A 25,014-nucleotide genomic window follows, 5' to 3' on the forward strand; every position below is an offset into this window, starting at 1 on the left:
ACTAAAACTCACTTTTCTGCACAAAAGGGTATGAACGTTGACACCTTGTCAGTAGCGCTGTGTTTTTTTTAAGGTAAGAGTTGACACAAAATAACCTTTCTGAAGGGAAGCTTTGTTATTGCAACTTTTTATCTTCTAAGTATGCTGTTCTCCATGCATCTCCTTGAGTTGCTTCTGCAGTTGCCTGTCAGGGTTTCCTTGTGCTGCACGTACAAGGAAGTTTTTATTTCAGAGATATATTAATCTGGTAAAGGATTTATAGCAGTGACCCACATGGGATCAACTTTCTAAGTCAGAAGTTGTCAGAGTGAGACCTTGTTCTGTGTATCTTTCTCTGTGCAAAAGTCTTGACAGTTTTAAAATCTTTACAGAAGTTCCATGACTCAGCACGAGTCTGGGATCTGCCAGATTTGGCTCTGGCCAGAGGGTATAGATTGGCTAATAGATGAAGGGCAAATGAAGAGAAAAGAATGAAAGGATCTTTCCTTCCACAGAAAGCTGAAATGCCACTGCTTGCAGGAAACTGAATATTTTCCGAGTGCTGAGAGCCAGTGTCTGAGGCCATTAGGCTGCCGCGCTTGAAATACTGGAACAGCTCCCAAAGTAGCAGCAGAGACAATCTAATACACAGAATTGCTGTTGCTGCTTCATGATTGTTTCAAGGATGTGAAGGCTGCTGAAACAGTGTAAGAAATTCAGTTCCTTCAGTTTCATCAAAACTGCACTTCTGTTTCTTAAAAGCATTTGGGATTTTATTCCTTCCCAAAAGTCTAACTGCTGAACATTCTGCCTAAATCCTGACATAATCTCTAACTTTTCTTTTGTGAGCAACCTATTATGCCTGAGCATGTGTAGCTTTGCTCAGTTATTGATGCCTTCTGTAGGCCTTTAGCTGACATGGGTATTTTTGAACGGGACATTTTTGCTGGTTTGCTGTCTATCCCTTCTTCTTACTGGCACTTATTCAATTCATATAAAAGTTTATGTGGTACATTTTGGAAAACATTTCAGATACCATGGAAAGTATTTTCAGAGTGGCAAAGCTTTGATGTGAAGCTGCCACTTCAGTGAAAAGACCTGCTGTCAAATGAGGAATAGAATCAAAACTAGTATCACAGGCCAGTAGGAATAAAAAGCATGTTTGAATCTTTGTAATGATTGTGGCAGCCCTTTTCTGGTTTGAACAGGTTTACAATTTGGAGAAGGTATTGTTATAACCTTTCATAGGAAATTAAGTTGAAATCTGAATGCTGTTAGAAACAAATATTTCTTAATAAACTTTAGAATTTATTATTGGGATCATAGAAAGGTTGAGAATGACCTGCAAGATCACGTAGTCTAACCTTCCTCCCATTACCATTACTACCACAAGCCTCTAAGCCATATCTCATAGCTCCTCATCCAGACGCCTCTTGAACACTGCTGGGGATGGCGACTCCACCACCTCCCTGGGCAGCCATTCCAGTGCCTGACCACTCTCTGAGAGAAAAAGTTCTTCCCTATGTCTAATCCAAACCTCCTCTGATTCAACTTGGGGCCATTTTTTCAGGTCTTGTTTTTTGCCTGGGAGAAGCCAAACCCCTCCTCATCACAACCTCCCTTCAGGAAGCTGTAGAGTGCAGTGAGTTCTCCTCTGAGCCTCCTCTTCTCCAGACTGAACAATCCCAGCTCCCTCAGGCAGTCCTCATAACATTTGTGCTCCAGACCCCTCACCAGTTTCGTTGCCCTTCTTTGGACACGCTCCAGGGCCTCACTGTCTTTTTTGTAGTGAGGGGCCCAAAACTGAACACAGTACTCGAGGTGCGGCCTCACCAGAGCTGAGTAGAGGGGGGTGATCACCTCCCTGCTTCTGCTGGCTACACCTGCAGGCCAGGATGCCATTGGCCCTCTTGGCCACCTGGGCACACTGTTGGCTCATGTTCAGCTGAGCATCAACCAACACCCTGAGGTCCCTTTCCTCTTCACAGTCATCCAGCCACTCATCCCCAGGCCTTTGCACTGCATGGGGTTGTTGTGGCCAAAGTGCAGGACTCAGCACTTGGCCTTGTTGAACCTCTGCCCGGCAATCCGGCTTATTTAGATCCCTCTGAAGAGCCTTCCTACCCTCAGGCAGATTGACACTATCTCCCAGCTTGGCATCATCTGCAAACTTACTGATGGTACACTCAATCCCTTCATTTAAGTCATCAATAAAGATATTAAGGTGGGCCCCAGTACCGACCTCTGGTGGGACACCACTCATAATGGGTCGCCAGCTGGACTTAGCTCCATTAGCCACCACATGCTGGGCACTCTAGCCAGTTTCTTACCCAAAGAAGGGTATACCTGTTCAGGCCACCGGCAGTCAGTTTCCCCAGAATATTGTGAGAGAGAGGCTTTGCTGAAGTCTAGATAGACTGCATCAACAGCCTTTCCCTCATCTACCAGACTGTTCACTCAGTCATAGAAGAAGATGAGGTTGGTCAAGCACGACCTGCCTTTCATGAACCCATGCTGGCTGGGCCTGATCTGCTGGATGCCACGCATGCTGTGTGATCGCACCCAAGATGATTTGCTCCATAACTTTCCCTGCTACCGAGGTCAGGCTGACTGGCCTGTAGTTCCCTGGATCCTCCTTACGGCCCTTCTTGTAGATGGGAGTCGCATCAGCAGGCCTCCAATCCTCTGGGACCTCTCCAGATAACCAGGAGTGCTGGTAGATGGCCGAGAGCATTAGATAGAGGCAATTCATTTGGTTGTTGCTATAGTGTGTGGCATTTCACTAGACTTACCGGTTGTCTTTAGGGATAGATGTTTCTCTTGCCATTTTCTGTTGCCTGTTTTGATCTAGGTTCTTCAAAGCTTTGTGATGGTAGAAATTGATAGTAATACATAAGAATATTTTTATATAATGAAAATTCAGAGAGAGAAGAAATGAAAAATATATCATCACAGAGGGACAATGTGGCACTGATCATAAAGTGGAGAAAACCGAAGCAATGTACAACTTAGGAAGAGAAATAAGAGAAAAAGTAAAATAAGTTTATTACTGGCTAGAATTGATGGTCCAAATTATGTAACATAGAGGAGGATAAAGCACATGCAATGTACAGACTTAGGATGTAATGAACTCTTATTGTTCAGGGCTGATTTTATGACTTGTCCTGTAAACCAAGTAGTTGATAATTGCAAATGCATTTTGAATGGTTGATGTATTTTAAAGGTTAAAGTCTTCCACAGATAGATAATACAAACAGCCATAGTAACAATTAGTGACAATCACAGGTTTAGGTGCTATGTTGCTTTCAAAATTATTCCTTGTAGATGTTTTTCTATTAATTGTGCCTTACTTACCACTTAAGATTATCAATATCCTTAGCCTATTTAATATTCTCCATTCTAGATGTTAATGTGATTACATAGCAAATTGTTAAGTAATAAGTTACTGCCATCAGAAATTTGAAGCAGTCACTGAAGTTCTGATCATCTTAGATCTTGATAAGGAAGCATGAATGGACAGAATCAGCATTCTCAGGGCAGATATATGGGAATTGTGTTGATGCAACGTAACATTAGACTGGTAACAAAACTAAAGGGTCTTTCAAGGAAAGTAGCTGATGAATCTTTACATAACTGATGTATCAGTGCTATTAGAGATGTTGTGTATGACTCTGAGTGTAATGTATGCATTTGTTAGTTGTAGTAGTCATATGTAATTAAATAATTTCAGTATACAAATAGTTGTTAAATAATTGTATTTTGCCAAGGTACTTAAAAACTACTACTGCTGGATGCAGTATTTTTCATTTTTTTCCTTTGACAAGAATGCTGCTGCAAGTTAAGTGGTTTTCCTGGACCACTCTAGAAATAATTGTTTTTTCACAGTGGGCAGAATGAATCCTGTGCTCTTATTGGTTGTTATCAAACGATGACATAAATATACTTTGTAAATTCAGGAATGCCTATTCTGAATTCCGTGCTGTCTTATCAGATTGTTTTGTCATAATGTACTGAGTACTGACTATATTAGTTGCCTTAAGAAAAGTGACACAGTCAAATGTGAGTTGAGAGAAACTAACAAACATGGATGATAAAGAAGTAATGGAGAGGGCAGCCCCGGATCTCTTCCTACTCCTGCAGCCCCTGCCACCCAAATCTTGTTGTTCATACCCAGCACAATAGAGAAAGCTGTTAAAACTTTGAAGTGTGGGTGTGTGTTTCATTACACACATGCAAGGTAATGCAAGTTTATTCAAGCTTCAGTTACTGGTAAAAATAGGTTTTGTTACTAAGAGAGGATTGGTTTCGTGTCATATACACCCTGGATTTCATCAGTATCTTCTGATTTCCTGCTTCTGACAACCCAAGTGTACAACCAACTGACCTCTGAGTAAATTATTAAGTAAATCAATTTAGTGGCCAAGTGTCAGCCTGCTAAGAGTTATATCAGCTTTCTACGTGTGTATAGAACTTTTTGCATGATGTAGAAAGTCACGGTAGTGAAGACCCCATGTTAACACGTACAGAAACGTGCTGTGGATAATAAGTTTTCTTCCCACAGGAGAAATGGGACTGATCTTTCCTTCTTAGTAATAGCTGAGCAGATAAATGTGCCTACCTTAGTATTGCTTCAGGCAGTACTACTTCCTGGCTCACCTTTGAGCCTTAGTTTCCCATGATTGTTCTGCAATTGTAGAAGCAAGTGCTAAGAACTGCTTGGGAGATTGCAGGTCAAGCTCTGCTTTCAGAGAATAAGATGTAAAATACACTAGTGGAGTAGTCAAAAAGCAGCTAATGGTCTTATAGTAATTGTTTTTATGTCAAGTAAAACACTGATTGAACAAATGCACTTCCCCAAGAGTTTTCAGTCAAAGAAAAGAAAGGTTTTGTCATCAGAAATGAATGCTTAATTCCATTGTTTGAAGTTTTAATTTCAAGTTTTGGCAAGTGTTTATATTTGGACCTTGTAAACAGCATCCATGGATTTCAATTGCTTGAAAATCTTAGTCTTACAGATGCAACCTAGATTTTACTGACTACTTTATCAATCAGAAAGCAACAAGAGTTTCATATGTCACTTGAGGTAATGCTCTTGGCCACAGAATTTGTAGATAAAATGTAATAGATGCCTGTGTGAAGGTAATTCTTTGAATACAGTGATTCCCAAGATGGCCATTAATGCATGGAAAATTGTCCTCATACGCAATTACAAATGCATGGGTGTGCATATTTCTTACAGCGAGTCTTACTTTTTATTCAGACCTTTTTGGAGGCACTTTTATGTGGTTGTTAACTGGCAGATCCTATATCAGCCAGTCATCTGCCACTGATATGAACATAAAAGTTAAAGCCTTCAGAAAAACATGCTTAATTTGGAGAAATCCAAATTAATACCACTTTTCCTGTCAGTGCTGTAAGCAATGGGAGAAGAGGAAAGGGTGTTGACCTCAGAATGGGCAGCTTGGCAGGGGAGTGACTGTTCCTGTCACTTCCTCAGCTTGAAAAACTCTTCTCACAATTCTGTCAGTACACTTTTCTACCTTGAATGTGTTAATTCTGTGTGGACATTAGAAAAAATGGACTCTTTCGTACCTTAATTTTTAACAGATGTGAAATAGTTACCAAGGAATTTGTGGGAGTATTAATTTACTAGCCTTTCATAAGTAGAAGACAGGGTCTCAGGCTGATGAATGTAGAAAGTCTGGGGAAAAGAGAAGACTGCATGTGAAGCTTAAAGTTTCTGAACTTGCTGAGTGAGTATTGCATGTTTGTGGCTTAGTCATACAGAACCTGTATTCTCTGGACGTGTCCAATTTTATTCCTTTTCTTTATAACTATCTTGTTTCATAGAATCATATCATAGGGTGGCTTATGTTGGTCGGGACCTTACAGGTCATCTAGTTTGAGCCCCTCAGTGTCATGGGCAGAGTTGCCAGCCACTAGATCAGGCTGCACAAGATTCATCCAACCTGGTCTTAAAATGTCTCCAGGACTGCAGCATCCACAGCCTCTCTGGGCAATTTTTTACAGCACTTCACCATCCTCTGAGTTAAAACTGTCTTCCAAAGATCTAACATAAATCTCCCCTCTTTTAGTTTAAAGCCATTCCCCCTTATCCTATTGCTATCAGACCATGGAAAAAGTCGGTCCACCTCCTGCTTACAAGCTCCCTTCAAGTACTGAGAGATTGCAGTGAGGTCTCCTTGGAGCCTTCTCTTCTCCAAGCTAAACAAGCCCAAATCCCTCAACCATTCTTCAAAGGAGGTGATCCAGCCTTCTGATCATCTTTCTGGCCCTCTTCTGGACTTGCTCCAACAGCTCTGCATCCTTCCTGTACTGGGGGACCCAGGCTTGGACACAATACTCTAAATAAGGCCTTGCAAGGGTGGAATAGAGGGGGAGAATCACCTCCCTCTTCCTGCTGCCATCCCTCTGTTGATGCAGCCCAGAATACTGTTGACCTTCTGAGTTGCAAGAGCACACTGCTGGCTTAGTCAAGCTTCTCATCCGTCAGGACCCCTTCAAGTTCTTCTCCATATGACTGCTCTCAATGAATTCTTCTCCCAGTCTGTACTCACATCTGGGATCATCCCAACCATTGCACTTGGCCCTCATTAGATTCTTGCATGCCCACTTTATCAAATTCCTTTTCTAATCAGTGTTATTATGCTGTACAAGTGTCAGCATCCCAAAAACTCAGGTTGCTCAACCCACTTACCTTTTAGAAAAGCTCATTAAGTAGAATTTATATTTAGTAGTGTTTGTGTGACTTTAAGTGTCATCCTATCTTAAATCCCATTTGCTGTGAAGACTGGAACAGGCTGCCCAGGGAGGTGGTGGAGTCTCCTTCTCTGGAGATGTTCAAGACCTGCCTGGATGCCTACCTGTGCGACCTGATGTAGGGAACCTGCTTTGGCAGGGGGGTTGGACTCGATGATCTCTGGAGGTCCCTTCCAACCCCTACAATTCTGTGATTCTGTGATTCTGTGACTGTGTTCCAATAGGAAAATTGGGTATGTGGTTGACCTGAGTTAAATGCTTGAATAGCACATTTTCTTGACTAGCATATGTGTATATGCTCTTAAAAAGTACTGAACAACATTGATTTCTACTGGCTGCATGTAATCAAAGTATCTCTTATAATGTGAAGATAGTTTGTAAGATTCCTTATGTAAATTCAAGCTTTTTTTTGTTGAGGTCACTTAATAGTCAACGTTTAGGGAGAGATAACTGCAGCTTTCCCCACTGCTATGATTTTTGGACTGGTATTTAAAATCATTCTGCCTTTCTTAAGTTAGGATCTTCCAAAAATGATCTGAATTTACTGAGTTTTTTTAAATGTACTTTGCAGACTTGTAAAAATCTCTGCTCTGTGACATTTACCTATTTGGCAGCAAGGCTTGTATCATTTGACTGAGGATTTAGCATGTCTTTGAAGAAGTGCAGTGGATTCCAGGATTCGGGCTGTAAAGCAGTACTTTGTTGTGTAAATAAACAGTAGAAAGGTTGGAATCTAATGCAAGTGTCATTGGTTTCCTGTCAGTATTGTCAGAGGATAATAACAAACATTGTGAGAAATCAAACAACTTAAGCTCAATTTATGTTTTTGTGTTTTGGGTTCATTTTAGTAAGGGATCAAAGAATGTGGTTCTTGGCACACTTGGAAAGTCATTATAATAGTGGTATGTACTGTTACTACACAAACTGTTCTTTACGTGTTGCTGTGTAGCTAGCTTAAGCCAGCTGTCAGGTCTGTAGGTGACTGTGGGTGTGCAGAGTGATGCTGTCCTGGCACTCAACAGTGAATGTTTTGCCTGTTGGAATATCGATAATTACTTGAATATTTACTTTTTTTTTCTGAAGTTCAGTACTAATGAGTTGTCGTTTCTGAATGCAGCTCTTGTGAAATGGGAGTCTTTATTTAGTTGGAGACTATTCGTAATTAGGACTTTCAGAAAATATCTGTGATGACGAATCAAAGCCAAGTAAGACATTTGATATTCCTTTAACAGTGTACTGTATATAATACAGTGTTTGCAGAGACAAGTGGTTCTCTAGGCTGAATTACATGTTCACCTGAATGAAGGCTGAGGGACTAGATGGATAGATGAGATGATGGTGCTACCAGTCACTCTGAACAGACCTCTTGTGCAATTATATACTATCGTCTATCCTGTACAGACTGTCTTTCTATGTCCTTCAAAATTTCATCCTTTTCCTAGCATGGTAATTCTGTTTGAAATTAAATTGTTCATCTTTGCATATAAATGAATAAATAAATAAATAAACATACATATATATATATATATTCTTATTTTCTGATGAGAATATTTTTGAAATTTCATTCAGAGTTGTCAGTTCTGGCTTTCAGTTTTGTTGTGATGAGAAAATTGGTTTTAACAGAAGTATTTTTTGAATTTTTATCTTCTAAGCCTCAGGTACTAATAGTTATACTGACTCAAAGAAGCACGTGAGGACATGTTTTGTGAAGACTTTTGTGAAGACTGTGAAGACTATGGATCCAAGTTGAAGGAGGGAAGATTTAGGTTGGATGTTAGGGGGAAGTTCTTTACGAGGAGAGTGGTTAGGCCCTGGAACGGGCTGCCCAGGGAGGTTGTGGATGCCCCGTCCCTGGACGTGTTCAAGGCCAGGTTGGACGGGGTCCTGGGCAACCTGATCTAAATGTGTATGTTTGGTGGCCCTGCTAGGCAGGGGGGTTGGAACTACATGATCCTTGAGGTCCCTTCCAACCCGGGTGATTCTGTGATTCTGTGATTCTGTGATCTGTGACTTACAGACTGAAGTAAACTGGAAGCATTTGCTGTTTTGCCTGGTGTTTGCCCTAAAGTTATGCTTTTTAAACTAATGTGCCCTAGCACCTCTTGGAATGTAAGTCTAAAATTGTTTTTTTTTTTGTCGTTGTCTGTTATAGAAGCTCCACCAAAACCTGAAGCAAATCCTGCTGAGGCATTCACTGACTCATCTCTCTTTGCTCACTGGGGCCAGGATCTCAGTCCTGAAAACAGACGTATTGCACTTAAACAGTTCCAGTATTACGGCTACAATGCGTACCTGAGTGATCGCCTGCCACTGGACAGGCGCCTGCCTGACCTTAGACCTAATGGGTAAGTGTTATAGATAACCTGAGCATTGTAGGTCCTTGAATTCCACTCTGTTAGCCCAGCACTGTCTCATAAAAAAAACAGAAAGCAGATGAGACTGGTGAGCTCCGGTGGTGCAGTATGCATTTTAGACAAATTGTATCAGCTGGAAGACCGTGGAACTTCCAGCTTACACTCAAAGCCACTTCTTCTACTGGGAAGTACTCATGTAAGGCAGTGTGAATACTTCCACTGTTATTTCAGAATGTTTAGGTAAGATGAGATGGATGGGACCATGTGAATGGACAGCCTTTTCTCTAATGCTTTTGAGTCCTGCTCTAGTAGGATCATTCACAGAGACTGTTAACACTACTGTTTTTCAGCCATGGTGGTACATCTTTTCCTTTCAACAGACATATAGCAGCTCTGGGGAAGTGGGTTGAATAAAAACTGTCCTTTTGCAACTCATTAAAAAAAAAAAAAAAAAACAAAACCAAAAACCCAGAAGAAACACAATCAAACCTTAATAAATGGGGTGGACAGTTAATGAATTGAACCAGTAATCAAGACATGCTTTTTAGCAAGTTGTCAATCCCAAATGCGAGCCAAATGTGATCTCATTAACTTCTTCTAAGCAAATGTTTTAATAAGCAGTATATTTTACCATAAATCAAGTGATATTAATGAAAAGAAAGATAGGAACACCATTCAAGGCAACAGTTCAGCAATTTTAAATACATCTATACTATATGTGATGGTATATCACATTTTAGAAATATATGTGTAGATATTTGCTGAAATAGCAATCTTTAGGAAATGAAAGTCCATGCAATAATATTTATATTTTTTTTATTCAGGAAATTTTTTATTGTCTGTCCCTTTTTATTTTTTTAATTGTAAGCTAGTTTGGAGGTAAAATAAATCTGTAACTAACAAGATACCAATGATAAAAGTGTGTCTGTTCTTATATCTCTTTAGAACTGACTCTTCTGAATGATTTCAGTCTATATTTTTTGTAATTGTGGATATAAAACAAGACAGAAAAAGTGGAAAGTTGCTTTATCTGAAATAAATAAATTTTGATTGGTATTTTAAAAGAAATTCCAGTTTAAAATGAATCATGATCCTCACTTAGGTGAAAATTTTAATTCTTATTTAGCTATTTACCAAAAACATGTGAGACGTTGCAGTATGTTTATAGACACATACAAAATGTCAGATTGGTAATGATAGCTTAGGAAGATTTTTCCCCTTACCCTTTATTGTGGTTCAGAAATGAGTGGGTAATCTGACACTGAAAGGTAGCAAATTCTAGTTCTGAGGGGAAATGAAATGCATTGTCAGGTAGCATGTCCACTGTTTGTTGCATATATAGCAAGCACTCTGTGGAATACTGTGTTACAGGGTATTTTGAAAGTCAGGCTTCTGAAAAAAAGAATTCCCAGTTCTGATATAGAAATTCTCATTTGTGTGAGAGCATGTACGTGACTATTTCAGGAAAGCTCTTACCTCATAAGAGTATATTCTTCACCCCAACTATCTGCTGCTAGGATTGCTAGCACCTATTTTTAAAGCCAGTTACATTTGTCACTTCTGGAGTCTGAAGAGAGCACGGAGCAAGTAGCATGGAGATGGAGTTAATCAAATTCCTGACTGAAAAGCAGTAAAACACATTGCTGCAGTTGCTCTTAGAGAAGTCTTTCTAGAACACTCATCATCAGTGTGGATTTAACAATGCTTAGTGCTGCTTTAGGCAGCGTGACATAAGAATCCTAGCAAAGGCTTGTAGGGAGTTAGCTGAAGGAAGTGGTGTTCTTACAGATACATCCAGGCTCAGTTGTGCTCTATCATCTGTATTGATATCATATCATGTGAAATATCAGCTGTTGGTAAGACAACAGAAATATAACTGGAGTCTAGTGTAATTCTCATCTAATTGGCCTCTGTTGAGACTGGAAGAATAAAGTGATCTGCCGAGAGTGTGACACTAAGTTGGCAGGCTAAGAACAAACAAGTGTTCCTTTAGTCCCCAAATTTCTCAGACTCAACTGCACCTTTGTTAATTAGGGTTGAGGTAGAAAAGGTTATATTTCTGAGAAAACAAACCCAAAGATGTCAAAATGCTTAGCTTCTTACATGCTGTGAATCCAAGCAGAGCAGCCCACATAGCCTCCTCTTTGCTGCCTGCAGCTTTATAACTTTTTTAGTACATAACTTTGAGAAAAGAGCAGCATGAGGTCAGTATTTCATGTGAGTGACTTTCAGGTTCACTGTCTCAGCCTTCAATGATGTATTTTCCTCTGTCCCAGGCTACTTGTGTTTATTTCCAAAGATCAGCTGGAAGGGCAAATGCAATAGTGGCAACAACTTACTGAGTAGCCAACAACAGTGTAAGTTACACAAACAGCAGATGAAACTGAGGAGGCAGCTACCTTGGTGACTTTTCTCAGCCATGTGAGTTTTGAGTCTTGGGTGTTTATACTCAAGAATATGATTAAGGATTGAATATTGAGGAAAAGACAAGCAGTAGTAGAGAAATGAAATGAGCTTCACTAAAGGAATGTTTGGATTGGGAAAGGAGGAGAGAGTAATAGAACAAAGTAAACATCAAGAGTCTGTGCAGATTGCTGAGTCTGTGGTACCAGCTATGTGAGACTGCACATCTATGCTGTACTCATGAGATATCTGGATGACATGATGCCCATGCTGTTTCAGCTTCTTATTTACCCAGATTAGGGAAATTGGACCTATATATCTTATTTTCTAGGTTGTTATTTTTTAAGAAGTGAGCACCATAACTTTATTCAGCTTTCTCCTTAGTGTTAATGTTCATTTTACAAGGCAGCCTAGAAGTGTGTACTTCTGGATATTGAGAATAAAAAATATCAAGAAATTACTATTAATTTTAATTTTAATTACTAAGAAATTGTGTGATTTAAGACATCACACAATCACACAATGGCCCAGGTAGGAAAGGACCTTGAGGATCATAAATCTTCAAACCCCTCCGCCACAGGCAGGACCACCAACTTCCCCATTTAATACCAGACCAGGTTGCCCAGGGCCCCATCCAACCTGGCAGCCTGGTCTAGTATTAAAATCCTACATCCAAGACATCAAAGTCCTCCTTCACACACTGTACCATTGAATTGAAGAACCAAATACAACATGTAAGCCAAAATAGAAATAGGTTCAAGAAGGGTGCAGTCATCAAAGAGTTTTAAGGAAAAATGTAGTGGACTTTACTGATAAATAATAACTAGCAGTCACAGATCTCTCGTCAAAATTGTGTGCCTGTGTTCCTGCAAAGTTTCTTGATACTGAGAAATACTGTAGCCCCTTTTAACATCATACTTACATGACTCAGCTGTAACCTTCATTCTGTCTACAGCGCTCATATCAGCATAACTTAAAAACACTGGGGAGAATTGCTGATGCTGTCTCTCACAAGGCATCCATGTATTTCCTTGTGCTGCAGCTGGGCACTGCTGTTTACCACCCTTATAGCCATCTGTTAGCCCATAATGTGTCTGAGTAACAAATAAGTGCTGACTCTAATGAGTTTGGAAGCGTTGAGGAAAGCAGTATTGTTCTTACTGAGCAGGGGAACGGGATAATACTCTATATTCATTATAGTTCTGTTGTGCTCAATTACCTTAAGTAGGGCAGACAGCACCCACAAAGCTTGTCGTGAGTGAAATGTTGAACATACTCAAACAGAAAGGTGTTAATAAGACGTAGGTTATTTAGGGATCCCAAACCTGTGTACCTAATCTTCCTTTCAGTGGATGCAGTTTAGGATTCTACTTTGTTGGCTTGTAAATTTCTTGTTGCCTGATCCAGTGCCTTGAAGCTGAGATGTGAAAGAGCAATAACATTGTTTTTTCCTTATATGTTGAGGGAGCGAGGAGTAGTGGGGAAAAATAAAGATGTATAAGGGAACCCCAGTAGAGGAATTCTGTTGCAGAATTCTGCTCCTGCAGAGCACATTTGTTATGAATGGAGTGGCTAAAGGAACTTTTTCAATGACTATTATCTGCAGTCAACCAAAGATCTTTTCCCTTTGTAAAAAATGGTGTTTGTATGAAGAAGTGAAGACCCGAAAGGGGGAATTTAAGGGTGAGATTGTTTTTTCTCCTTGGAGATGGCTAAATCTGTGGTACAACATTTGGCTTGCTGCAAATGTGCCCTTTTCCCAGCTGAGTCAGTGCTGTTTGGCAACTAGAAAAAGCAGAGAAGGTGCCCTGTTTCTTTGCAGAGAAAGGCTTGGATCATTTTGTAAGTGCTTTTTATTTCAAATGGTTCACCAATGCCAGGTTGTATTGCTTTGAGTCTCAGTTCAGCAAGGGAAAATGGTAGAGGCCTTGAAGAGAAGCATAGTTGGGGTCGGAATGGAATATGCAGGATATTCACAGAAGTGAGAAAATTGAAGCCTTTGCTCATTGAGGAGAGTGATGTGTTTTTAGAACAAAAGCTGTTTATATGTGTACATCTGTCCAAATGTCTGTGCTGCTGCCAGTATTGTGGTGATACATGCAGACCTGTATGTAGTATATAAAACAGCATCTGTATAAACCTACAGGTTTTCCTTTATTAAAACTGATGTAAGAAAAACATGTGATCCCTAATTGTAAGGTTCAAGTTAGGAATTTGTTAGCTCCATCTGAGCTTAAATGATCATGTATCCATGAAATAATTCTATTTGACTGGACTTTGTTAGTGATGTGTATGACTCCATGTTTGTTTCACAGAGTTCTGTTGTTTCTAATTGTAATAGACAATCTAAACACTGCATGCGGTGCTTGATATTTCAGAGGATTCCTTTATGAAAAGCACAAAAGTCTGGTCCTTTTCTGATTAGATTATTTTGGATAGAAGTCCTAAAATTACCAAGTTATTCAGCATTGTTGTAAAATACCTGGTTCATTCTCCACTCTTTAATTCATTTCTACCATTGGTTGTTCTTCAAACTGAATCATAGCAGTGGCCACCCTCCATAATTCTGGTTTGTGTTTTGGTGCATCTGCCCAAATCGCTCTTCTAGAAGTGTTTAATATCACTAGCAAATCAGCTGCGGTCTCGAAGTTGTTATAATAACCCACGTTAATAATGCTGTACACTTGTTTCTGCACTTCCATTTTCTCCTTTAACTGGAAGAAAATGTGGTGTTGTAATTCATGTTCACTTTAGCTCTCGTTATAACATGACTTTTCTTCGCTTGATATACATTTACTTCTGCACATGATAACCCCTGTCATAGTACTATAAGAGGCTAACAATTTTTGGCCAAACAGGTGTACAGAGTTCTCCTTAAGTTCATAAAAACTGGGGTTTTTTGAGATCGTAGGATCCCAGCTCGCTGTTCTAAATGCTTTATTCAGTGAAAGGTAATGGTTTTAAGTTTTTAAAAAAAAAACCAAAACTAATGCATCCTGCCACATAGGTTCACAGAATCATAGGGGTTGGAAGGAACCTCCAGAGATGGAGTCCAATGCCCTGCCAAAGCAGGTTCCCTGCACCAGGTCACACATGTAGGTGTCCAAATGGGTCTTGAGTATCTTCAGAGAAGGAGACTCCACAACCTCATTGGGCAGCCTGTTCCAGTGCTCCGTCACCCTCACCGTAAAGAAGTTCTTGCGCACATTTGTGCAGAACTTCCTATGCTGCAGTTTCTGGCTGTTTTCCCTTATCCTGTCTCCACACACTGCAGAAAAGAGTCCGGCCTCGCCACTCTGCCCCCCACACCTTAGATATTTATAGACCTGGATCAGGTCCCCTCTCAGTCTCCTTTTCTCAAGGCTAAACAGATCCAGTTCACTTAGCCTTCACAGGGAGATGCTCCAGGCCATTCACCATCTTTGTGGCCCTCCACTGGACTCTTTCCAAGAGATCCCTGTCATTTTTGTACTGGGGAGCCCAGAACTGGACACTGGAGAACAGTACTCCAGATGAGGCCTTACCAGGGCAGAGTAAAGGGGGAGGATCACCTCCCTCGATCTGCTGGCCACGCTCTTCTTAGTGCACCCCAGAATGCCATTGGCCCTCTTGGCCACAAGATGGCACACTGCTGGCTCATGGCCAACCTGTCGTCCTCTAGGACACCCAGGTCCCTCTCTGCAGAGCTCCTCTCCAGCAGGTCATCCCCCAGCCTGTAACAGTGTATGCAATTATTCCTTCCTAGATGCAGGACTCTACACTTGCTTTTGTTGAACCTCATCTGGGTTCTTACCACCTAGTTCTCTAGCCTGTCCAGGTCTCACTGAATGGCAGCACAGCCTTCAGGTGTGTCAGCCTCAAGTTCTTAAAATGAGACCTTAACCTCAGTTTTTTAGTAATATGCTTCATTGTATCCTGTATTTAAAAAAAAAAAAAAAAAAAAAAAAAAGAAAAAAGAAAAAAAGAAGTTATGACAATTTAATGATTTAGACTGAAAGTATGTTCTGTTGGTGACTGTGATACTCATGTAGCACTTAAGTGAAAGGTTCTAAAAAATTGCAGAAAGTACTTTTTTCGTAACGTTTGTATTTGTAGAAGGTCTAATAGATAACTTATTATTATTATTATTGTTACTTTTAATTATTTATTTATTAACACAGGAATCGTTCTTGTTTGTTGTTCTTATTCCATAGTTACGCTAAAATTATTTTAATGTGATTAGCTGAACTGCTATATCACAATGCATGTATTCAAGATGAATATAATTTTCTCATGGACAAATATTTGAAAGAAGATTCATAATGTATGCTGTCCTCCAGCTGCCAGAGTTATGCTTGAAATAGAACACCAGGAGTTTCTCTAAATTTCTGGTAACCATGACAACTGTTACTTCAGTGTTATTAGCCCGGTGTAATTTAGCAGGGTTAGTTGTGAGAGGTAAATTTAGCTACAGTGCGATGATACTCTTTATTGTAATTTGAAATCATATTTAGAATTTATATTTTAAATACACTTAATCCTCATCCTGAAGCATGTTTAGTACTTTGTGAGCCTTACTTTGCAAAAGGGAGTGACTGAGACCTGGGCAAGTTGGGGGTTTGTCCAAGGCCTCAGAATGAGTCAGAGGCAGAGCTGTAAAACGTGTACATTGCTGGTTGCCATGCAACTGTGCACCTCTTAGGGCTTAATGGATGCCAGAATTTGAGCCACATAATTTCCTCCCTTTTTCTCCATTCAGAGTATGTTTTATACACGTACACACCTGCCCCTTCCCTGTAGCTATTTCTTTTTCATTCCCGAAGTAAGGAATTTTATTACTCGTGAAACTCACCACAGAGATAGATGCTCTTGTGAAACTGCACAAATTGTCTGCATTCTGTGCAGAAACTAAGTTGGGTATGTTTAATTCCAATTTCCAATTTGTTTAAATAATAGCAAGAAGAAAAAAAGGAGAGAATTTTTACTGTCATGAAAGTAACAATGGAAAATGCAATTTTCTGAGAACTTTACACACTGGAAGTAAAGATGATAGATGTGCCTGATGGGGGGGGAAAGAAAGAAAACAACAAGAGCAAAACAAAACAAAGCAAAAAAACCACCATGAATTCAATTTAGGAGTGTACCATCATTGAAAAAGTATTCATTTGTAAAGCATTTTTAAAAAATTGGATGTGATGGGAGCCTAATTCTGTTCTCATTTATCATAGGCAGATATCTTTTGGTGTATACTGAGGCAAAATAGGAGTCAAGTGACTTTTGTATCTGCTCTTGTCTTGTATAAGGTGCCAAACAATGGGAAGTTGTGTCCACTAAGATTTAATATGAAAAAATGTAAATGAATGCAGGTAGGAAAAGTACTACAAGTAATTTCATTTAAATAGATTGAAGAAGTTTTGTTCCATTCCAGCTTATGCATTAATCTATGGTAGGGCAAGTGCTTTTTGGGGGTTGATTCTGTGACAAGGGTTTGTTTTTTAAATATAATTTGTCACTGTACTTTCTTGCAAAATTATATTTGACATATTTCAGCCTTGGCTTTATTGACAGAGGACAAAATTCAGTTTTTGAGGAAGTAAATCCTTTTAATTTTTCTCAGTCTACTTTAATTGTAATTTGAAATATTTTCCAAAATCACTATTGCTCTTTGCCATTAGATGACATTTTAACATGTTCGCTAGAGTTTCCCTTTTATTTTCTTTGTACATCAATACTGCCTGTGCTATATAGATAAAAGATTGACTATAGCTTTGTTTGCTGTGCCTTTATGTACCTATGCATTTTTTGCTGCATTAAAAGCACTGAAATGGCAGGTTTTGTAGAGTCCCTATAGGCCAATACTGAAAATTATTTATAGATGCTTAAGACATCTGAGTAGTTCATACTGCTTTCCTTTTGAATCCTAATTTTCAAAATTTGGATGAAATTTCAGTTGTTACATCAGGGAGAAATCTGCAAGTTTTATGAACTTGTAAAGGAGATTACAATTTTGCTAGTCATTATTTTGTTTGTCTCATTATGTCCATGCAGATTTGTGCATCTGACTTATGTGTAAGAGATGACACGTGCAAAGTAACATTATCCAGATTACAGTGCAATTTCTTCTGTTCATGCAGAATGGCATGCACATACCAATGCATGAGCAGATCTGCTCTTTGGTGATTTAGATCTGTAATAGGACTTAGTATCTCCTGGAAATTATGAGATTTAGCATCTAAAAATTGTGATGGGATTGTAATTACAGGGACCTTTGTGCAACTATGCACCTGAAATATACACCTTGGAAATCATGGAATCACAGAATGGCCTGGGTTGAAAAGGACCACAATGATCATCTAGTTTCAACCCCCCTGCTGTGTGCAGGGTCGCCAACCACCAGGCCAGGCTGCCCAGAGCCACATCCAGCCTGGCCTTGAATGCCTCCAGGGATGGGGCATCCACAACCTCCTTGGGCAACCTGTTCCAGTGTGTCACCACTCTCTCTGTGAGAAATCTTGTTTACCTGTTGTGGCACATGAAATTCACAGTTGCCAAAGATTCTTCTTAGTTATGATGGTGCTGAACCTGAGTTGATTTATGCCTGTTTTCCCTGCTCAGTCATCTAGGCAGGTTTTTAAGCACTGCTTTAAGAGTTTGTTTGCCTTAGAAGCTGACCTTCTTCTAATGAATTATTTCAGAGGTTGAAATACTCACTTTAGGGTACAGGAGACAGATGTGGAAAACCATCTGTTCTTGAGAAGATTTGGAACCTCATATGTCAAAAGGTGAAACTTCATGTGTACATATTAAGATGATACTATTTAGTCTAGAGAAGGCTTGGGGAGATCTTGGTGGTGCCTGGTACCAGCACGAGAAGCAATTCTTTCATACAGAGACAAAGAGAAAAGTACCTAAGACACGTAAGGACTTCTTTACTGGGATTTCCATCAAATTCAAATTAGAATAGCGAAAATTGATTGGCCAGCAGAAGTTTGAATATTGTGTGTACATCCATAGTATTGCATGTCATATGTCCTGGGCACTAACTCTTTCTAAAAGCTTTAAAAACATACCTATAAATTAATTATCTTGAATGAACTTTGTTTTTGTTAGTCTGGAGAGCGATGAAGAATGCCCACATGCTATTTGTCTCTATTCATTAACTCTACAGATATTTAAAAAACAAATAAATGAAAAAAGTGACTCTGTCTTCTAACTGAACATGAAATTGAGGTAAGGAGTCATATTCAAGTGTGACTTAAAAATTATTTGGCCAAAGTACATATTTATTGAAAGAATAAGTAAATAGAAATGCAGGAAAAGGGTAAGAGAGCAGTCATCCTACCGCTGAAACTTTCTGGCAGAGCTTGCAGATAAGTTTTCTATCCTTGTACCTTTTTTTTTTTTCTTTTTTTTTTTTTTCTGTCTATACAGTCTGTCTGAGCTTTTTTATCAAAGGTGTTGTTTGGAGCTGGGTCTTTTAATGTGTTTTTCTTGAGCTGAAGAAGAACTACCATTTCTTGACTGGTAGATATAACAGCAAAAGTAATTAACTTGGCTATCAAGAATATGCTTTTCAAATTAAAGGGCAAACTATTTATTCTTCTCTATTCTGTTCAGAAAGGCAATGTGAACAGCTGCAGCTGGGAACTGCATATAAACAAGAGTTTGCCTTTGGTTTGCAAGCTAATTCTTCAGTGTTTTGGACCTTGAGTGGAAAAGAGATTCTATGCCTTGGCTTTGCAGATAGTTTCAGGAAATTGTTTTCAAAGGTGACTTTTTTGGGGGGGACTAATTAATCTCCTTCTTGCCTATCAGTGCTCTGAGCAGGCACAGGGATCTTGTGATCACTGTCTACAAAAGACGTTTGCTTGACCAGGGGGTAGATTTCTCTGAAGCAATTCATGTTAATGTTGTGACTTCCAAAGTTTACATCACTATTGTTTTTTGTTTTTTGTTTTGTTTTGTTTTGTTTTTACATTTTTCTTCAGGTGCAGAAACCTTACGTTTCCTGACAGACTTCCTGAGGTCAGCATTGTATTCATATTTGTTAATGAAGCTCTCTCAGTGATTCTGCGCTCTATTCATTCCGCTATTGACCGGACTCCAGCTCACCTGCTCAAAGAGATTATTTTAGTTGATGATAACAGTAATAATGGTAAGAGATTTTGGTTGTCCTTTGTTGTTTGCTTTCATAGAAGTTGGATCATAAAAAAGAATCCTTGAAGTCTGGTTCCTATTCATGCCACTAGCATTTCAGAGCTTTTCAGCGTGTTTTCTCCTTTCCTCATATCGCAACTGGGCTTTGTCTTCGAATATACACAAGTGGCTATGTTTAAAAAGAGAATGTACAGATATAGAATACTGTTTCTTTATGTTTAAGGCGTTTTGTAAGCAGAATTTTGAGTATAATGACAGATCAAAGACCTAAGATGCTTTATGGTTCTTAGTACTTTAGTATGCTTTGAAGATTCTATGCTTTCTCTCCTCTTCCTGTTTCAGTTGCATGGTTTCATGTTCTTGTATTTCTTAGACATCTCCTTTAGAATGCTAATACCTTTTCTCTTTCTCTTATTCTCTCCTCTGTTTTGTCTGTTCATAGGTTTTCATTGGCAACATTTATCTTGCTGCTTTTCTACCATATTAAGATTTTGTTGTCCATGTTCTGAAAGACTGGATTGCTTACTTCTAATTGCCTAGGCTTGCCTAGTTTTTTTTGCTTTTTTTTTTTGTTTGTTTGTTTTTAATGAGCCCATGCAGGGTATTATTTACAAGTCCTATTTTCAGGTAACTTTAGCAATGAAATGTTAATAAACATAGTTAGATTGACTTTTATGATTTGACTTTGCTGGGGGGGGTGGGGGTGGGGGTGGGGTTGGGAGGGGGGTAATTCTGATCTGAGAATCTGAGTTTATCCGATCTGAGAATCTGAGTTTATCCGGTTGAAATACAGCACTGAACAAAGGGTTCCCCTATCCTTACCACCCTTACAGCTGTTATGTCATTCCTGAAGCTAGATCCTGCTACTTGTTGCTGATCATACATCTATGTTGGATTTGTATAGCAGAGAAACTTAATTGTATACAATTAAATAAGTTCTCCTTCCCAGGCTATACTTATCATCATTTCTTTTTCTAGTGGCTGTCAGCAAAGGAAAATACAAAACTCTGGCTCTTTAAGCATACACAAAACCCAACAATTTGATTTGGGTTTTATCAAATGTAATTCTAGTTCCTGTGAGTATTGCTGTGTTTAGGTTTACTGAAGGCTGCCCAAGCTGTTGTGGAAACACCTGCTCATGAAACAGTGAAGGTAAATTGGCATGCAGGATTTATAAGTTGTTATTCTTTGTTTATGGCACAATTTATGGTGTAGCAACGTGATAAAAAATTAAAAGAAAAATTGCTTCAAGCAGTAAACTTTGAGCAAAGTAAAACAAAACCACACATACAAAACTGCCATGTGTGCATGCACATATGCATAATTCAGAAATTTCTGAGCTGAGAGCAGATTTTTGTTTTGTTTCAACAATGCATTTCACATATGGTTTTGTTGATGCGTTACTGCTGCCCTTGATTTTCCACTTGGGAAGAACTTTAGCAATACAATATCGATACATAGCCCATGGTCTTGGGCTTTGGAATGTGTTTGTAAAAACTTCCTGCAATCTTTCAAAGAGCTCCAGCTATTATAATGCTGGGATCTCGGTGAATTTGATTGAGTATTGGTGCTGCAGTGCCTGAGGCCTCTTACAGACAAACTGGTCATAAGATGATCACGGATGAAGAAAAATTATTTGGCTGAGAAAAGAGGTTTCTAGAGTTTGAATTTCTTTTTCTAGAATTGATGGACGTTTATTCCAACAGGCACTTTGCAGAGCCATGTCAGAAACATCAGACATTTTAGTGGCCTAACAAATATGATTCTTGCACTCTGCTCTAAAATTTTCTCAAAATTATTTTCTATAGTATTTATTACCTGAAATAGATAAGAAACCCCAGGGACCACTTAAACTTTCAGGAAGACCTGTTCAGCCACATCTTGTGTTTATACTAGCATTCATACTATGCGATATGGTATTTTTATGATTGACTGTGCTTTTTATTCAGGACTACCTTTCTTCTCCTCCAGCACCTCATTTCCTTACATTCCTGACCCCGAACAGAAAGACAGTAATTGAGAGGAAAATAATTGTTGGTTTGGCTGCCTTGTCTTGGTTGTGTATGTCATTCTTTAAAAAAAATCACACTGTGCAGAATGGTACTTAGTTGCCTAGAATAACAAGTGGAGCAGAAACAATTGCTCACCATCCCCTGACCAAAACCCAGCTAGCCCCTCAAGCAGCAGCAGAGAACTCCTGCCTCCTGCAAAACTCCTTTTGCTTGATGTCATATGGTATGGAATATCCCTTTGGACAGTTTAAGTCAGCTGTCCTGATTCTGTTCCCTCCCATCCCCTTGGGCCCTTAGCTGAAAATGGCCTCAGCTCTGTACAACACTGCTTAATAGCATGTATAAACATCAGTGTGTTTTCAACTCTGTTTTTCTCCAAGAACCAAAACGTAGCATCTCTGAAGAAAACAGTTCCACCCCAGTTGGAATCAAGACACTTTTTGATAAAAGTAAAAATCCTACTGAATAGAAAAATTCCTACTGAATAGATTCCTACCTAGATTCTCTTTATCCTAGAATTTTTGCTGAAGGCTTCGTAATAGCATTTTGAGATAGATGTTTGGTAGGAGGAGTGATTATAAATATGAATAGGGTCTTTTCTGTTATTAATTTAAATGTTGAGGTATTTATTTTACTATTCATTTTTACAATATTCTTTTTTCTGCTTTTTTCCTCCTTTTTAGCATCTCTGAAACTAATTCTTTGTTTAGTGTCATTTTAAATATTTGTTCATATATATAGCTCTTCAGCTTGTGGCTGTTAGTGCTTGAAAGATAAGTCTGTTACTCAGTTTCTCTGTGAAGTGGCCTGAGCAGGTGAAGCTTGCTTTGTGCCTGCATCTGGCTCCAGAATTCTCAGAGATCTGTGGGAAGCCTCATTATAAGCACTCTGTTTGCTCTGATGCTTTCGCCAAGGATGGCAACTTTTATACCTTAATGTAAGATTTTTTTCAGTGAGGCTGTGGCCATGGATCTCACAGACAAGAAATATCACAGTATGGGAAGTGACTAGAAAGAAGAAAGTGAGAACAAAGATCAGGCAGAGTGCAAATGATCATGTTTTATTTTGAGCCTCTTGCACTATTTGGTTGGATTCGCATAGCAGAAAGGTTTAAAACAAAAGCAAGTACTGTGGTTGATGTTAGAAGAGGGCACTAGGATTTCTTGCTTTTGAGAGGGCATTATATGCTGGTAAAGCAGCTTAAATTCCCCTTTTCAGTCCAAATTTTAAATTTAATAACAAGCACCTGAATTATTTCCCAATTTCAATAAATCTTGAGTGTTTCAGAAAAGAACAATGGAAGAACTGATTGCTTGTTAAAATTCTGGAAGGCTGATTTCAGAAGCCATATATTCAAGTATGGGGCCAAAGCCTGTACATTTATCTCAAACGATATAAGCCCTAGTTCTTCATGCACTTCAGGGTATGTCAACCAAACTATCTATGACTTCTTCTAAACCTTAGTGCAGTTTTTCAGGCTCCCAATTATGTTTCAGGAGACCTCAGTTAATCTTTGTGAAGCATCCTCTTTTTTACATGAATGTTTCAAGTTAGCAAATGGTGAAAATGCCAGTGTGTGCCCTTTAAATGCAGAAAATAGATTGGACAGGTCCAAAAATTTGATCTTTCATTTTAGTAAAATAGTTTGTATGGCTTAGTGTATGTATTTCATCATGTATCACATTCCCACATAACATTCAGATGGTTCGTATGTGCTGCTGAGTACGTTATTACTAAAATTCAATTTAATAGAAAGGTAAAGAAAAAATACATTTCTGTGACTGCTTGTGCATGCTGTAAAATGAAAACAAAAGGTTTATTTAAAAGCAGAAACAAACAAACAAAAACAACAAAACAGAAAAATACCAAATGGAAGTTCTCTTCTGGGTCTCATTCAGTTCTCACATCGTTGTGAAATTGATTAACTGATTTCAGCTGTTTTACTGTAGTTTAAGTGCTATCTGTCAGATCAAAATCTTTCCCAGTCTCCTCAGGAATGCTGTTCTCCTTTCAGAGGTGGCAAATGTACTCATTTGTTTATAACTCTTGACAATACAATCACTTATTGCTTTTTGCCTTCAGAAGAGGCAGAGATTTCCAGCTGGCTCTTCGAAATTGATGGAGAGGGATTTGCACAGAAAAGACTTTAAAACACCTTTAAGTGCCCCTTCCCAAACCTGCCAATGGTTAATTAGACCTCAGAAATGTACTTAGAAAAAGCCTTGTCTGAGCTGCAGACGACTGAAATAGCATTTTATTCACCCTCTGACTTGTCCTGTCCTGTGAGGACGAGGTGCTGACCTGTGCCAGTGGAGTTCTGCCCTGGCTTTTGAGGTTTTTTTGCTGACATTGAGCCCTTCTGCATTATCAAGCAGATCCTGAAGATATTTTAAGCTGATTTGAAATCTATGTAGAAGTTATGCAGTGAGTTATGATGTCTTCAGCTTTGGGGGGAGGCAGTAAGCATCAATGTGTCCAGAATACGTATGATAAAATTTTGTATTATAGCAATAATTATCATTCTCTCCAACATTTTTTTTTTCCATATTAAAGTTAATAAATGTTGCAGTAGAATCTTGGATTTCATAAAGTTTCTTCCTTTTTCTCTGAATCATTTCTAATAAATGAAATATTCAAACATGTTCAGTTTAACCGTTACCATTCTTTGTCCCGAGTTTTCCTTAAATACAGGTATTGAATTGCATTGAAATTGCTGAGCGTCAGAAGATTTTTTGATTTATAGTGCTGAAGGCAATGAGTGAAAAGAGGTAGAAAGTGGTCACATGCTACTGTATCACTTTTGAGAGCTTTGCATCATTGTCCTCCAATCGTTGAACAAAAAGCTTTTCAAGAAGCATCCAGATTCAAGATTTTCGTTAGAAACATGTTACTTCTTTGTTAACATTAAATAGATATTTGGGAATATGAGGTTGCCTGGTTCATTTTCTTTACAAAAGCAGTGATAAATAAATCTCAGAAGTACTGTTGAAATGTTTGCTAGGTTCCCTACTACGGCCTTCTCTGAAGACGGCTTACTTGCAGGTCTAACAGCTAGATAGGAGTGTTCATTTAAAAAATAATTTTGAAGTTATGTTAATAGCAGTCTCCTGGTGTTTCAGTTCAGTTCTTCTGTCTGGCTTCTTGTTCTTCTCTTATCTCAATGCTAAGAAAATTGAAGGGCTAATAAGTGACTTAAAAACAAGGATAAAACCAAACTTTATTCAGACATGCATTCGTTTTGAGGCTGTGGATTATGCATTGTGTAGACTTTGATGTAGTTGTAATGATTCATTTGCCTTACAAGTTAGAGGACTTAATTCTAAAATCTTTGTTATAAGCAAATTTTCAGT

At 38.8% G+C, this 25,014-nt stretch overlaps 1 protein-coding gene across 2 annotated transcripts in view; it reads left to right on the forward strand.

Moving 5' to 3' along the window:
- GALNT18 (polypeptide N-acetylgalactosaminyltransferase 18) overlaps window positions 1-25,014 on the forward strand; it is a gene marked incomplete at both ends in the record, with an annotated part of 210,079 nt that overhangs the window by 96,574 nt on the left and 88,491 nt on the right. For both annotated transcript variants that reach the window (XM_079537234.1, XM_079537233.1), the window contains 2 exons: window positions 8,912-9,104; window positions 19,484-19,650. In XM_079537234.1, the coding sequence (XP_079393360.1) occupies window positions 8,912-9,104; window positions 19,484-19,650 (360 nt within the window). The remainder of the gene's footprint in view (window positions 1-8,911; window positions 9,105-19,483; window positions 19,651-25,014) is intronic.

Source organism: Tetrao urogallus (genome assembly GCF_951394365.1).
Source record: "Tetrao urogallus genome assembly, chromosome: 6".
NCBI lineage: Eukaryota > Metazoa > Chordata > Aves > Galliformes > Phasianidae > Tetrao > Tetrao urogallus.